Consider the following 17,171-nt stretch of genomic DNA (forward strand, 5'->3'; position numbering starts at 1 on the left):
ATAGTGGCCATCCATTGCTGTTAAATTCTAGAGTGTACCTTCTCTAGTTCACTATAAATGCCGTAGAATAGGTACTTGTATTATTAAATCTAAACTTAGCTGATGAAATCTGGGAAATCTCCCTGACCAGCCTTCTTAGATTGGATTATATGCTTCTTTAATGTGGAGGAGTGAGGAGGATAAAGAGAAGGAGGAATAAATGTTTATTTTTAACTTACAGTGTGCTTAGCACTGTGCTTTAGATGCATTATCTCACAAAAGCCTCATAACTCTATAGCATCTCCATTTACAGATGAGAAAAATGAAGCTTAATGAGGCCATGTAATTTACCCAGGGTCATACAGCAGGTAGGTGGCAGAGCAGAATTTAAATCTGACCTGACACCCAAGTCCATTTTCTCAACCACTGACCTTTACTCCTTCCAAGCTCCTGCCTTCCCATCTCACACTGCAGGGAACTGGCCTGTTGAACCATCTCTCCATCCAGCAGAGTGAGGTGCCTCAGGGCAGGCCTGTCTTTGGTTCTCCTCCCAGGGTCTGGCAGGCCTGGTGCTGGCTACAGGGGGAGTGTGGGACTGCAGAGAGGAGCAGGGCTAGGTCAGGCACACCTGCATCCCTGCCCGCTCCTCACAGGCCACAGACCTCAGGGGGATGACTTAACTTCTCTGAGGCTTGAGAGTCTGCACCTCCAGAGGGAGATGTTGAGAGAATGAAAGCAAATGAGCATGAGAGAGAGGCAAAGACCTGGCCACCTGTCTTCCAACATGTTTCCAGCAATTTGATCAGTTCCTGGGAAGTCTGGCTCTCTTTACTGCACTAGAATTCTGAGAACCAACCAACCAACCTTCCTTCCTTCCTTCCTTCCTTCTTCCCCCTCTCCCTCCCTTCTTTGCCTCCTTCCCTCTCTCCCTCCCCACTCGCCACCTTTTCTCCTGTACTCAAGCTAGATTGAGTAGATTGTCATTATTTGAATTTAGAAAAACTTTAACAAAGTTCCTCCATCACAGAATTATGAGGATTAAATGAGATTAGTGTGTGAGTGCTTCACAGGCCATTGGATTGGCAAGCAGAATTCTTGGAGTGGCATTTCCCACAATGTGTTTCAGAAACCCTAACACTGGTTACAGGGAGGATGTGGACCTCTCTCACTTATCTTTGGGAAACACTGAGTACTACTTCCCCTCTTAGATTCCCTATGTTTATAAGCATATTCAAAATTCTGAAAAGTCATATTATAAAAGAACACATTTAACTTTGCTTAACTCTGTGTTTCCTAAACTTATCTGAACTCTGAATTTTTCCCTCCATAATGCCTTGGCAAGTCTTGCCAAACCATAGAAGTATTGCTCTAGAGAGTAGTGTGGCTGGTCTAGGGGACCTCTAAGGCACCTTGAAGTTCTCAATTATGAGTCTTTATTTTTTTTAAAATATTTTCTCTAAAGCTTTAAGTAGTGAATTCTTATGATTAATCGGCTCTTTGTTGTACAGTTTTAGCAATAGCATTAATGTTTGTGGTTAGAGTTGCTCTCCAACTCTCATAATGAGAATCACATATTCTCACTAGGAGAATGTTGGGGGTTGAAGCTTCAGTGTGAAACCATTTCTGAGGGGTGGAAATCTTTTATCATGGAGTCCCCAAATCACAAAATCTGGGGCTTGAACACATGTAGAAGGCATCTAGCCCTCATCACCATCTCAGTGTCCATCTAAAGCCCTGAGAGGGGAGGCATTTTGGCCAAGGTCACTGACCTCCTTCAAGCTAGTCCTTCCTGAGACAGCAGATGATGACATAAATAAATGTGTGGAGAGAAGTATTGACCTCTCTCTGACCACTGCTCTTGTAATTAAACAGAAACATTAACATAAATCAAATGGTCTTTCTACCACTATTATCGCTAACAGTACACTCTGTCCATGGAAGGTGGAAAAGCATCGCTCTCAGGCCTGCAACAAGCCACAAAACTTGCGAATGCTAATGAACCATCACTTCAGCCAATTAAGAGTGGAAGCAAAACTGTCTTTAATGAAGGCTTCAGGCATCTCATGGGCTCTCTCTAATTCACACCCAGGAGTACCCCTCTGGACCCAGTTGCCATGCTCTTGGAAAGCAGTAAACCAACTCTGTGTAAAACAAGCCTGACTGGCTGTCAGGAGATCTGGTTCTGGTCTGAGTTAGGCCACGGACTGAGTAGGTACTGTTTCATCTCTGGGACTCAGTTTCTTCATCAGTAAAGTCATCCTTCTCACTCTCTCATATTCATCAAACACTTTTTAGGCATCTACTATGTGCTGATCCCTGCTGCTAGGCATGAGGGACACAAGGGCCATTAAAGTTCAGTCTCCGCCCTCCAGTAGCTTTAAGGACAGTGGAGGACATGCAGTGGAACAAGAGTTGTTCGATAACCAGGGCTGCTTGCTACAGTGGCTCATGCCTGCAATCCTAGCTACTTGGAAGGCTGCAGTGGGAGGGTCACTTGAATCCAGGAGGTCGAGGCTGCAGTGAGCCATGATTGCACAACTGCACTCCAACTTGGGCGATGGAGCACAACCCTGTCTCAAACAAATAAACAAATACACAAACAAATAAATAACCAGGCCTGTGAGAACTCAGAGAAGAGAGTGGCCAATTCTGTTTGGGGTTTAAGGGGATGTTTTCCAGAATAAGGAACATGAACTGAGTTGCAAAGAATTAATGGGATGAAGAAGGGATGAGGGGTTTCTGGTGAGCAGGCAGCCCGTATAAAAGTAAGGTATCAGGAAACAATAGGACATGTCTGGGGAACTGGGCTTTACTCAGTGCAGCTGCAGCACCTGTTCTAGGAGGAGAGGAGAAGAGGTGAGGCAAGATGGTGGACACACAGGCAGCAGGGCAGACAATGCCTTGCATGCAAAGCTGGGGGGTCTGAATGTCATCTTGAAAGTCTTGGGCCTAAAGAGCTCGAAAACTGTATAATTTGGATGGTGAAGTTAGTCAATGATTTATGGGCTGTGTGACTTTGGGCAAGTCAGTTACCTTAATGTGAAATAAGGGCAATAACACTATCTATCTCAAATGAGCCATTGTTCTTTTGGCAGATAATCTTCTGGGCAGTGGAATTTTAGGCTGTAAATTATGGTGCTAAGCCAGGAGAAAGGGAGTTCAAGATTTGAGTGCATGAGTGAGTGTGGGGCTGGCTGGTATGCCAACACTGAAGAGAAATGCTGTTCAGATGTCCTGGGATTCTATTCTCCTTCATCGATATTCTCCAAGAAGAAACACAACAAAAGAGTCATCTTTATAACTACCACACGATATTCTGCAAAGCACATTCCTTCCCACCATTTCTTTTGAAGCTCTCACAACTGCCCTTTCAGGTAAGTAATTATTGTCTCCATTATGCAAGAGGAACTGAGCATCAGAGAGGGAAAAGTGGATCCCCCAAGGTTATACAAAAAGTAGATGCCAAAACTGATAACAGGTCTCCTGATTCCTGGCCCAGTGAGCTCTCCAGAAAACCCAGCAAGTGACCTTAGGTGGCTGTGCACGAAACAGCCAAAGCTAATTAACCACATTCTCAAGAGCCAGGGAGAAACTTTCTCTAATGAACTCATGGGCAGCCTCAAAGTTCTTCCTGAAAAAATATATCCCATATTTTTTCTTGCTTCCGTACCACCATCCTATGACTACCGGCTTCCAAGCATTCTCCCCAGTTGCTTACCTGTAATTGCCCAGGTAGACTCCATCAGGATTGAGCATTGGTGCGATCTTGAAGACCAGGTATTCTCGGAGGACACGGGCAATAGGGTGCTGGCTTACGAGGAAGTCAATGATCCCTAGGGAAAGAGAAGAGTCCGGTTTAACAACAAAGCATTTCAAGAAGAAGGAAACACATTTTTCTCAGCTTGGAAAACAAGAGGAGCTCAATAGGTGATTTTGGCCTGTGTTGTTATTGGCCACTGTGGATGTGTGGTTATAGACTACGTGTTATCTGTATAAAATATATTTACAAATACATTTGTATTTCCAAGAGACAGTTGACGACGTAACATTGAAGCCCATGGGCAGTAGGGAGAGAGCATTTCCTGCTGTAGAGAACTGGGAGGGCTTCCGAGAATGATGACATTTGAGCTGTGCTTTGAGAGCCCACCGAGTTTCGTCAGACAGAGATGGGGAGAGGTGGGCCAGCACTACACAGTGAACTAAGAGATGCTTTCTAATAGGCACACTTAGTTAAACATTGACATCAGATGTGATAATCACAGGGTCGAGGTCCTTAGGGATTTAAACGCTCATTTAGCTGATAGGCACATCAAGAAGCAGAGAGGAAAAGCATTTCAGCCAAAGTCACATGAGCAGAAGGAGGTTTCTTTCATGTATCCCAAATGTGCTTGTTTCCCCATTTTGAAGATCCTCTGTTCCAGGATTCCAGGGATGACTGCCCTCCCGGCTTCTCACTGGCACTAAAATCACCCTGCCTTCCAGTCACCAAATTTAGAAATTTGTCTCCATGACATTTTTCCTACTGCCAGGCAGTCCCCATGTCCCTTTCTTGAATGGAGCAAATCTTCCCCTCTTCTCCATCCCACTGCCTGTCTTCTAACCCAGGTTACCATCACACCTGGCCTGGATAACAGCCACCACCTCTGAAATGAGCCCTCATCGCAGCAGCCAGAAGGATCTTCTGAAAGTGTGAATCTGATCCTGTCACTCCCTCCTTGATATCCTTCTGGTTACAGCCTGCATCTACCCATAGAAGAGGGGTGAGAAAACAAATAACTCTCTTATCTCCCCCACGTTTCTACTCTTTCATCAGATACCTGAAAAAGAAAATGGGCAAAATGGCACTCTAGCATTCCATGAAATTACTATAATGCCAGAAAATGATAGGAGAATGACAAACCCTCCCACAATGCAGACGTGGGGCCCCATTCCTGCTGGAGAGAGCAAGAAAGGCATCAAGAAGGAAGCCTTTGAGCTAAGCCCTGTCAGAAAGGTAGGTCTTGACAGATGGCAGGAGGAAGGCAGCAGGGTAACTAAGAACAAGTGCCCAGTGCAGGCACTCAGCTCTTGGAATGATAACTCACTCCAGAGCACATTCCAGAGCTTCTGTGACCGGTGAGGGACATCTCAGACTTTTCATTAGGCCAAGGTTGAGAATCCATAGGCAGCCGAAAGCCAGTTGGACATCATTTACTTCTCGGCTAACGCGGCAGTAGACCAGATGCCCTAATTTATTTGTTGGTCCTCATATTAAAGCTGCAGTTTGCCAGTAAACAGGCAGGGTAATGATGCCAGGCGCCCTTGTTAGGGGCTAATAATTGCTTAATCTGTCCACTAATTGACCCCGGCTCCCAGGGTGGCCCTCCATCAAGGAGCCAGCCCGCGCTCAGGGCCTGGCCACACTGCCTCAGAGAATGGCTTCTGGAAATGGAGTAGCTTATTGTGATCCATCCTCCTTCACAGATGAACAGATTAATTGGGCTGCCAATTAGGCAGCTAATAAAAGAATGAGAGAAAACAAAGGCAGACCAGAGGCTGCAGCTGCCCAGAGCTCCCTCTCCTAGGGTGGGTGTGGGGCAAGGAGCGGGGAGGTTTTAGACTCACCTGTTGGTTTGAGGTCAGATACAATTCAAAATCATTCCCATTCATCAGGAAATAAGGAGATCTTTCTTTTATTTTACTTTTCTATTTATTTATTTATTTATTTGTGGTGGGAGAGGAGTATGAGGAAGACTGTGAGGGCATGTAAGAGTGGAGAGAAAATGCCATCCTTGGCCAAGGGCCAAAAGCACTGGATGGACCAAGAAAGCAGAGGGACCAGGGGAGCAGAAAGTCTCGGGACCTGAGTTCAAATCTTAACTGAGTGTTAGCTAGAGAAGTTACTGACTAGCTTTCCCTGACTAGTTTTCTCTTCTTGATATAGGGATAATAATACCTAATGTGGAAGACTGTTGTGTACCTGTGTTAGAGATCCTGTGTTAGCTGCCTAACACAGTACCTGAAAATTGTGGCATGCTTCCATAAACTCACTTAGATCAAAGGTTGAAAGGCAATGGGTAGTTAAAAACAGGATTAGTTTTAGAAGTAGGAGTCCTAGTCTGCGAAGTTGACTAACAATGAAATTTGGAGACAAGGATACTGAATGGCAGAAGCCAACAAATCAAAACAGAGCCTGGTTTCTAGTTTTGGCTCAGTTACTGGGTGACCTGTAGAAAGCCTCTGGGTCTATGCTTATTTTTAAAATTAGGAGAAAGAACTAAATAATTCTCAAGGATACATCCCACATTGACATCATATGATTCCATCTATTTTATTCCTCTCCACCAAAAGTAGAAGCATCATCTGTCAGGTGAGGAGAATAATCTCCCTCCTGCTGGAAGACGCCATCAACCTCCTTGAGATCAGCCTTTGCCCCTTCCGTAAACAAGTTTGCCAGGTCCTCTTCTTCAAGCTGATTTAATCAGGAAGCTGGGGAAAAGGCAGGATGACAGGAAGGTTGGAAGCCAGAGAGGCCAGAAGAGATGGAAAAGTGGTAGAGGATTTGATATTAAAGCTGGAAGTTAGAGATCACTACCCTGTCCCAACTTCCCACAGACCAGGATGAACCTCTCTAGCCAAACCTCAACTGAGGCTGATATTTTTTGTTAATTTTTTCTCCTAGAGTGTTTGGTTTAGGGCTGGGCACATAGTAGGTGCTTACAAATGCCTATTGATGGATTGCTCCAGGAATTCATACAACTTTGACTGTGTGGGATTAGTTGAACTGATCATCACTCATTTCATTCTACAAACATTCATTGGCACACCAAATTCTGGGCATTTCAAGATGCCTAAGATGGTCCTGCCTCAGAGGGGTGCACAGTAAGGAAGCAACTCCCCACTGACTGGTAAAGGCTCTGATGGGAACAGCACATAGCTGTGGGGACCCAGCAGGGGACTGGAAAGGGGACTTAAAAAATGAGTAGAGTGGAGCCAGATGAAAGAGGCGCCAGGATGCAGCCATAAAAAGAATAAAATCATGTCCTTTTCAGCGACATGGATGCAGCTGGAGGCCATTATCCTAAGTGAATTAACACAGAAACAGAAAACCAAATACTGCATGTTCTCACTTATAAGTGGGAGCTACACGTGGGGTGCACATGGACACCAAGGGAACCATAAACCCGGGATTCATAAAGAGGGGCAGGAGGGAAGAGGCAAGGGCTGAAAAGCTACCTATCAGGTACTATGTTCACTGCTTGGGTGATGGGATCATTAGAAATCCAGACTTCAGCATCACACTATTTACCCACGTAACAAGCCTGCTAATGTATCCCCTGAATCTAAAATTTAAAAATAAAATAAAAAGAAAGGGTTGCCAGGGGAAAGTATCCAGGCTGGGGTAAGAAAAGAGATGGTCTGTCGGTAACGAAAAGCTTTTCAATTCCAGGGCTTTGGCTTCATGGTCAAAAGCACAGACTCTGAAACTGGATCATCTGAGTTTGACGCCTCTCTCTGCCATTCATTTGCTGTGTGGCCTTAACGTCCCAGTTCCCCAGGTTCCTCATCAATTACAAAGGGGAGAATAAGAATTACTTCTGGGTTCTTGTGAGGATTTACATGAGATGATATAAGCAAAGTGGTACACAGTAAATGTATACATGCATTGTTTTCATCATTGCTCTTTGTTGGCTTGCTGTAGGCATGGGAATGGAGAGATGAACAAGGATTTGCTGTTCCAGCTGAAAAAACCTGAAGGGGACTATAGAGCTATTGCCAGGTTTTCAGCCTGGGTCAGATATGGGCTTTGGAGAGCTCCGTCTGGCTGCAGCGTGGAATGCTGCTTAGAGGCAAGGAATACTGCAGGGCAGGGCCTCCTGAAGGCAGGACAGAGGTGGAGGGAGGGTGCAGGCATAACAGAGAGAGCTGGCAGAGGTAAAGCAGCTTTCTGTCAGGAACCAGGGTGGAACATGGTAGTGACCTGCAGGGACTCTGCAGCAGCCAAGGCCCAGAGAGTCATGAGGTGCAGTGGGTGGAAAGCAAACAGTGTGGATAGATGGTGCCACCAATGATATGATGATTTGCCTGCTACCCTGAGAGCATCAGAACTCTTTGCTGAAAGCACCCAATCTTGAGGAACATAAATGAGTTTAAGTTTCTGGCCCCTGGCAGGAAGGGGCCTCAAAATAGAAACTGAATTCAGTTATAGAAAAAGAAGAAAGTTGCATTTCCTGCACTTCTCTTTCGGGATTGAGGCTTACTTCAATTTACACTGTGGTTTAAGTCTGTCTTCCCTCCAGGCCGTGAGCTCCAAGACAGCAGAAACAGGTCTCCTTTCTTTGCCACTGTATTTTTAGTGCCCAGCTCAGTGCCTGGCACAGGGAAAGTACTCAAGACCTATGTATGAAGTGAGTGAATAAAGATCGACCCATGACTAACTACTGTACATTCATTAGCCGGACTGACTTGTAATTCTATTGGCTCCATTTCCCAGACTGGGAAAGAAAGTCAGGGTGTGGCATCACTTGCTGAGTGCCTCACAGGAACCTAGTTGGGATTCAGACCCAGTTCTGCTGGCTTCAGAGCAGTGCTCTGTCCATGAAGACAAGATGCAAAGAGCAAGGAGTCTATTTGCATGTGATTTGTGGAATAATTTGCATATGCCTGCATGATTTTCTCTCTAGAGAATTCTGTGCAAAATTTATTGTTTCTGTTATCTGTTCAGAGGCAGCATACTGTAGTGGGAAGAGCCAAGGTTTGAAGCAAGACAGTTTGAGGTCTCTGCTTGGCCCAGTGTGTGATGTGCACAACAGCAGCCACTCTAGGCCCTCCCTTGACCTGGCACAGGACCCCTGTCTGCCCTCAGCTGAGTCCAAGGGCCTCGAATTATGGACTCACAGGGAGTCTGCCCCTGATGACCCTAAAGTTCACGGAGTATAAGTCCTCACCCTCCTGCTCCCAACTCTGCCCATTTCACAGATGAAGAGACAGAAGCCTAGAAAAGTGAAAGGCCCGGTCACAAACCCTTAGTGGATCTAGCACCACACCTATAGTGGGAAGCTGTTTGGGATATTGAGGAGAAGAGGAAGAACAGGTGAAGAAGAGAGGTGAGAGGAAAGCAGAATGGGGGAGGAGCAAAGGTCACTACCTCATTTACAGGAAGTACGAAGCCGTGCTTGGTCCCGGTGTCTGGAGATATTGGTAGTTATGAGAGCATGGTGTGTGCGTGTGTCTGTGTGTGTGTGTGTGTGTGTGCACAATCCTCCTTCCTCCTCTTACTCCCACAAAATAACCCTGAGGAGTGAACTTCCTGGGAGAGGGCCAGCTCTTTGTCTCCATAGTCTAGGCCCTGATGGGCACCTTGGCATGTAGCAGCAGGGCTCAGGCTGGGAGGCAGGCGATCTGGATCTAGTCCCCACTCCACCACCAACTTACCAGGTGACATCCAGTGAATCCCTGGACTGTTCTGAGAATAAGAGCTGAGAGCTGCCTAGTGACCTGGTGGAAGTTCTGTGGAAGAGCGAAGGGGAAGAGGGGTGTGTGGGTACTGGTCAGGCACCTATCTGTGCCTGGTGCTGACCCACCATTGACCTACACGATCTCATGAAACTCTCTCAAGCAGCCCCTTGAGAAAGACATTGCTGTCCCCATTTTGCAGGTCAGGAAATAGGGGCTATGAGAGGCAAGGACTTAGAAAAGTCCCCTAGCTAGATGGAATTGGTAGGCTCAAACTCAGGCCCATCAAACTCCAAAGCCACAGCTGTGCCCACTTCCCCTGCTGCCCTCCAGAGCGTGGCGTGGCTCCCCACAGTAGCATTTCCTAAGTGCTGGTTTCATTAATTCAACGATAAAGGGTCTGGAGAGGACAAAGTACTCTGCAGATGGAAATTTTCAATGAAAGTTGGCCCCAAAGTCCCAGGAAGAGTCAGTGAAAGAGCATACACTTGACCAGGAGTCAGAAACAAGGTCAACAAGGTCTAGGTCTGGTTCAGGCCAAGCTCCTGGCTTGCAAGGTGACCCTCCAGGTGAGCAGAGCTCAGCTAGCGGCACTCTCAGGAAGGTGACGAGGAAGAGCTGAGGCCCACAGTCTGGGAGGCCCACACCTGGGTTTGGTTCAGAGAAGGATTAGAGGAACCACGTACAAAGTGCCTCACGGAGGCCCTGGCACCGGCCACGCGCTCCATTAGTGCTAGCTCCTCCCCTACTACTGGAACTTATTTAGTGCTTTCTCTATTCCAGACACCATCCTAAATGCTCGATGGATATGAACTGTGTCAGTCTTCACAACAACCCTGTGAGGCAGGATTTCTATTATTATTTCCCTTTTGAGATAAAAGAACTGAGGCATAAGGAGATTTTCTGGTTTTCCCAAGGTTATACTGTAGTAAGGGGAGGAGCTGCGATTCATGCTTAGCAGTGTAGCAGCTTGAGGGATGGCGCTCTCACATGACTGGCCACAGGGCCACACAGGAGCTCCTCTGACCTCTCCCATGGTCACTGGAGGACAGGATAGTTTGGCCTCACAGAGGTCATGAGCAGCGTTTGGGGTAGCAGAGTAAGCATCCCACCAACAAGCAGAGTCTTGAGGAATCCGAGCCCTGCCACCCTTACTGCCACCCCTTCTAAAGCTATGTGGCGACAGGACTTCACTCTACTCCCAGCAGCACATGCATCAGCAGCTCGGCGGCAAGAATTGTGGTCCCAGCCAGATTGTCACAACTGGCCTCACATGCCTGTTCCCTGCTCAAGGTCACTGAGCCAGTTAATGTGGAAGAGTTAACAGAACTGAAGGTATCTCAGCATCTGTCCACACCTTGGACCTGCCTGCTATCCCCAGAAGAAGGTGGGCTGATGGGGGCTGAGGGATGTGACAAGTTTAGGGCTATGACTGAGGAAGAAACCCCCAGCTGTGCCCTGTGGGGCTGTGATCGGGCTGTCTACATGTAGCTGAGACACCCTCAGGAAAGACCATGCCTCAGTCCTGCATTAGTAAAGTGGGGTAATGATGCCTCTTACATTGCCTCAAGGAAGTATGAATTGTGTGTCTCATGGGGCAGATACAGAGGCAGGGAAAGATGAGAAACAGGACTGGGGAGATGGACTCCAGAACCACACTTACGGTGAATTAGTCATGTGACTTTGGGTAAGCCATTGTGCTTCCCTGAGGCTCCATATCCCGATCTGTAAAATGCACATCAATTGTTGTGGGGTGGTCAGAACTCTGAGTTTTTTCAGGTACAAGACTTCACCTTCTAGTAGTTCCCATCCCTGAGTGGGACAAGGGAGCATGTACACCCTTGGGAGTTAGCTAGGCCTAGGTTAAAAGCCCCACTCCACTATTTAATGACTGTGTAACCTTGAGGCTGCTCTTTGTGAGTTCAACACAGCATTTGTTCCTCACAACAGCCCCATAAGATGAATAAGATAACCTCATTTGACAGATGTGGAAAATGACAGTTGGAGACCAGTCCTAGACCTTATACAGCTTGTGGTTTAAAGGGGGAAAAACAAATATAAGTCAAGTATATGATAATAAATCAGGGCAATAGAGATGACCATTATCAATAAAGATGATGGCCGTCTTTAGATCCACAATGCAGGCACAACGCAGGTGGCAAGAGGGAGTGGACCAGGGGAGTCCACAGTGGGGGCACTTAAAATGAACCCTGTGAGATGGACGGGGCTTGCCAGGTGGCAAGGAGCAGGTGTAGGGCCTGCTAGGCAGAGGGAGCAGCAGGTGTAAAGGTGCACTGGTCAAGAGAAGACTGCTCACTCAAGGTTTCAGCTGTGTGGAGCTGAGTGTTTGAGGCTGAGGCCAGAGAACCAGGTGAGAGCCAGATGTCAGAGGGCTGGGAATATCATGCGAGGGAGCTGGAGTTTATTTTGAGAAGCCAGCAGGCAGGCATTGAAAGACTCTGTCAAGGAATAGACATTTATTGAAAACCTACGGAACGCCATTGAGTGTATTAACTCAGCACCACCCAAAGATTCCCTTTTAGTAAACAGGGTCATCAGAGAGCACCTGAGATCCATTCAATTCCTCCGTGCCTCAGTCCTTATCTGTGAAATGGGATGGCGACCCTGCTCTCTGTCTACTGCCCACAGGAGAGGTGAGCACGGGGTCTGGGCTCCTAGAGATGAACATATTGATGGTAAGTCTACTGTCTTTTTACAAACAAGGACAAAGCAGTTACATCCAATCAGCTGGGGGAAAAGATCTGCTGCCAAGTTTAGTAACTGACAGATGGCTGCAAGTAAAGGGGTTGGTAAACCCAGGAGGGACCTCAAGGGTTACTGCAAGGACAATGCTGGGGAGGAGGAAGGCCAAAGTGAGAATGCTAAGGAGTCGGCTGTAGCGACTGGAGCCTCAGCCATGCATCTTACAAGCTGCTTGGCTTTGGGCAAGTCACTGCCTCCCTGAAACTCCGTTTCCTCATCTGAAAAAAATAGGAAGGCAATCGTGCCTAACTAAAGCATTGTAAGAATACGAACTGGGAAAATAAAGCCCATATTTATTTGCACAGTGCTTGATAGTTTACTAAGCAGATTACCTGCTTCATCTTCTCAGATTCCCACGGGGAAGGAGGTAACATCTGCTGAGTGCCTGCTGTGTGCCAGGCACAGGACTGGGTATGCTGTTTACGTTCATCTCATGCCAGCTTCATAACAACCTGCCTGGGTAGTATTGTTTTACATTTGAGGAAACTGAAGTCACGGTGCTGGAAAGTGGCACAGCCAATACCTGACCTCAAGATTGCCTGATTTCAAATCCTCAGAGGCTTCCACTGCAGTGTGCCACCTCCCTTGAGTTATAGAACCTCCACAGGCGTTTCATATCTCTTTGACCTCATGGTCACTTTGAGATTAAAATGAGATAAATTACTTAACTTCTCTAAACTCCAGCTTGCCCAACAATATACATATATTTTGCTGACTATAGCTGACTAATTAAATATAGTATGAATGAAATATTTAATAATAAGAGTGCAATTATAAAGAGGAACACTTGAGAATAAAAACTATGACTTACTTGCCTCTGGTTGTCTGATGCCAAGTGTGCTTACTTTTGGCAGGTATTTCAAAAGTTGTTTAAGTGAATGATTGAATGAATGAGTGAAGAGATAGTTCTCAGTCATTACCTCCCATTTCACAGCCCTTCTGCCAACATACACATTGATCTAGGGCCAGATTTCTTGCTGTTGTAAACCACTGGAGACAAGTAAAGCTAGGGAGTGTAGATGATTCTGTATGGCTCTTCCTCACCACAGCACATATAAGATAACTTCACAAGATAACTTCATTCAGCCCTCCCTGTTCATTTATCCATCCATCCATCTATCCATTAATTAATTAATTCATTCATACATACATCTAGTCAATAAACATTTATTGAAATACAACCTAATGGAAATCAGGTACAACCTCTTTAAAGAAATGCATTAAATTTCCATTTAATCATAAAATGGTTCTGCATGTGGTCACACTGTCCCAGAGATCATCACAGTGTCCCAGTTGGATGTGGGTATAGGCATAGGACACCTATGAGATCCTGCCACTCACCTTGGCACACGAATGATGAGGGTGTTTCCCCTGGGTGGACTCGACCTGTGATGAATACCACCTTCTGCTCTGCCCCTTCCCGGAGATTGTCTGTAAGATAAAATGAAAGATGGTTGCTAATGAGGGCAAGGAAAGCTGAGTCTAGTGGTTGGTGTGTGGCAGGGAACCCCAGAGGGAATGGGCTGGATGCTTAACATTTATCTCTTAAATCATTGGGTTAGAATCATTAAGTCCAGCCATTGCTGACTAATTTAATTATGTCCCTACCCAATATTAAAAGACTGCATTCCCTTTCTTTGGTGCAACTGATCATATTATATTAATATGTACTATTTACAATCATCCAAGGAAGCCACATGAGTGAAGTTGAATCCCAAATCCATTGGCTGTGACCTTAGGCAACTTGTGTATCGTTTCTAAGTTTCCATTTTCTAATCTACAAACAAGGATGACAATATATCCTTGTTTATAGATTATAAACAAGGATTTTAATAGGGTTGTTGTGATGATTAAACAGGCTTACACATTGCATAGTACACAGTAAACATTCAGCAAATGATGGAGTAGAGAAGGTGGCTATTTATATATTAGTAATAGTAGCATCTGCCATTTAATTAGCTCCTTTTGTGTTGGCACATTATATACATATATAATCCTTACAGGAACACGCTGTTAATGTGTTTTTTTAATAGAGGCAGAAACTGAGGCTCATGGAGGTTATATAACTTATTCAAGGTCACACAGCTGAAAAGTGGTGGTAGGAGCTGAGATTAGAGCCCAATCCCTTGTCTGGCCTTCATTTCCCTTTTATCTTAAACAATTAGAAAATTGGACAAAATATTCATCACAAGTATTTTCAGACATTGAACAAGGCCAATGCAAGATAATCAATGAGAGAAGGAAAATAAATGAGATATGCCCTACAATTGCCCTGACTTTTTGCCTGATGATCCCTTCTAGACTAAAGAGCAGGGAGCTATTCCTGAGCAAAGCATAGAAGCCTCACTGAGATTCAAGTTCAACAGGTAGTAGCTGGGAAACTCTGGGAGCACCAGAGATGAGGAAGCTCTGCAGGAAAAGAGTTCCAGAAATTTGTACAGGAGTCCTCTTGATTCTTTGTTGGATTCTAAGATGTGCATACATAGGGTGACTCTCCACGATGTCAGGAAAAAATGACCAGGGAGCTGTGAACTGTACAGTCCTTAGGGGTCACACAGGGCTAAGAATCGTTTGAATTCCCACAGCTAAAGAGGAAGTCCTCACTGATCATCTAAGGAGAATGAGAATTCAGATAGGCAATGTCTTAGTGGTAGGGATAAACTACTCTAGACCACCACATTCACAAAGCTTTAAAACAAGTCTCGGAAGGATCAAACTGAACAAAAGAAACTTAAATTCTTGCTGTTCAAAGTCCAACTCTCTTTCAAGGAAGACAACAAAATCCAGACAGTTAAAGCAATGTGTAATTTGCAATATCCAGCATCCAATAAAAAATTATTAGACATGCAGAAAAGTAGGAAAATGTGGCTCCAAATCAGAACTCAAGCTCTTTCTGTCTCTACAGAAGTCTAATTTGTATAATAAAGTTGAACTATTGTGCAAAGATATCATCAGACAAAAGCAACAGCCAAGGGTGGCATTCCCAGTAAGAAACGTCTAGGGAAGGATACTCAGCAGTGGGCGGAAGAAGGGCTGATTGATACAGAACACAACAATTACCTGAAGGAAACTTAGAAAGGAACATTGAGAGAGGTTGAACTGAAGGATTTTATCAATGTTTGAGGACAATCTGGAGGGAGAGAATAGAAATAATTAATAGGCTTTCTCCTTCTGAAATGCTGGAGACATGCTATTTTGAACATGGTTCTTTATCCCAACAGTCAATGAACCAATGTCAGAGATGAAACTAAAAATATTAACCCTATTAAATCTGATTCTAAAGGCTTGGGACTTGCTTGTCCATTGGGATGATCAGTATGGGTGGAGTCACTGCTTCCCCTGAAATGCAGCAAGAAATATCATGGAACCAAAATATAGTCTTGAGAACTCACTCTGCTCAGCTCTGTGCTAGGCACCTTTAGGAACAAAGGGAGAGAGAGAAGGCTCACCTGCCCTGAAGAAGTTTATTATTTAAAGAGGAATTCGACACCTAAACATTCCCTGGACTGAATATAAGCTCCTCAAGGAAAAAACTGCGACTTCCATGGGTGTATGGCTAATGTCTTTCCCAGGACCCTACAGGGAGTAGGTGCTCAAGGACTGACTATTGAATTAATAAACAAAAATACTTGTGTAGATGATGGTTTATAAAGAAATATAGGCTCATATTATGTTATTTAATCTTTATCATGCCTCTGTGAGGTGGACAGTATTAATTCTATTTTATGGGTGAGGAAATGAGGCTCACAGAAGGAAGGGACATGCTGAAGGTCATTCAGCTAGCAGTGGTAGAGTTAAGTCCCAGCACCCAGCCACTGGCCCTTTCACTACCCTGTTTCATTCTGGATCCACTAATAACAATATAAGATCCCCCTTCTACTGCATTTCCATCTACAATTTACACAAGAGAGCTTGATTTTATCTTATTATGATGGAAATTGAGCTGCTGTCTTAGTATTTATATCGCTTTTTCACTTAAAAAAAAATCACCAAGCCCTTTTAAAAAACACTGTCTAACACTGACCCCATCTATCCCAGCAGTCCAGAAATGATAAATGGCACTAGGGAGGCCCTTGGTGAAGGCTAACTTTATGGATGTCTCCCCTGACCCAGTATCAAGTCAATTGCATTCAACATTTCTGCTGACCACAGGGAAATGCAAAATGGGCATTCTATTTGCACACTAATTTTACTGAGCCCTTGCGTCTTCATAAAATGATAACATGGGGCTAATAAAAATCAAGCATCTCGGGTGCTAATATAAGCAAATGTTGATGTAGGCAGGTAACAAATTGCTTTGTCATTTAGAAGGCCGTAAAAGAGCATTATAATCATCTTCAGGCAAAATGGATGGGTCGCCTTTGCTTAGCTTTTAGCTTTCATTTGCAAAATCAATTTAAGGTAATGTAGCAGCTCTGAGGTGATGACTACCCCACCCCTTCCTGTCACCAAATCTCCAGACTCTGTGCAAAGCCAATTAAACGTATTCTTGGTGGAGGCGGCACAGATGAAGAAGAAAGTATGCTTGAACAAAGCCAGGGTGGAACAGAATGCAAACAATGATACCAAGAACAACTCATAAGAGATGGAACAGCTAAAGAGCTCATGTAGGCTAACATGCTCAAGGGTACAAAGGCACACTCAAAAAACACTGGGGCAGCTCCCCTTGGCTCCCCAGTTAAACAGCAGGTGTTTGAAGTAACATGTGCTTTGTATGGCATCCTTAACATGCATGTGCACACACACATATACAGACACTCCTTTGTCATTACAACACTCTATCATCTGCTACTTCCTTAATCATCACATATTTATTGAATACCTATTAGATGGCCAGGCACTAGCTATTATTATTTTCATTTTACAGAAAACCAAGGGCAAGAGAGTTAAGTGACTTGCCCTAGTTCTTACAGCTAATGTGGCAGAGCCAAAGTCCCAAACCAGATAGCCTGACTCCAGAAACTGTGTTCTTAACCTCTATATTATACTGTCTT

General features: G+C 45.0%; 1 protein-coding gene across 1 annotated transcript in view; it reads right to left on the reverse strand.

The window, feature by feature from the left end:
• The window catches only part of AGBL4 (ATP/GTP binding protein like 4), a 1,451,937-nt gene that overhangs the window by 122,761 nt on the left and 1,312,005 nt on the right, over positions 1-17,171 (reverse strand). The window contains exons 6-7 of the mRNA XM_025357747.1: positions 13,519-13,608; positions 3,698-3,812 (exon numbers count right to left, since the gene is read on the reverse strand). Coding sequence (XP_025213532.1) covers positions 3,698-3,812; positions 13,519-13,608 — 205 coding nt within the window. The remainder of the gene's footprint in view (positions 1-3,697; positions 3,813-13,518; positions 13,609-17,171) is intronic.

This window comes from Theropithecus gelada, chromosome 1 (assembly GCF_003255815.1).
Source record: "Theropithecus gelada isolate Dixy chromosome 1, Tgel_1.0, whole genome shotgun sequence".
Taxonomy (NCBI): Eukaryota; Metazoa; Chordata; class Mammalia; order Primates; family Cercopithecidae; genus Theropithecus; species Theropithecus gelada.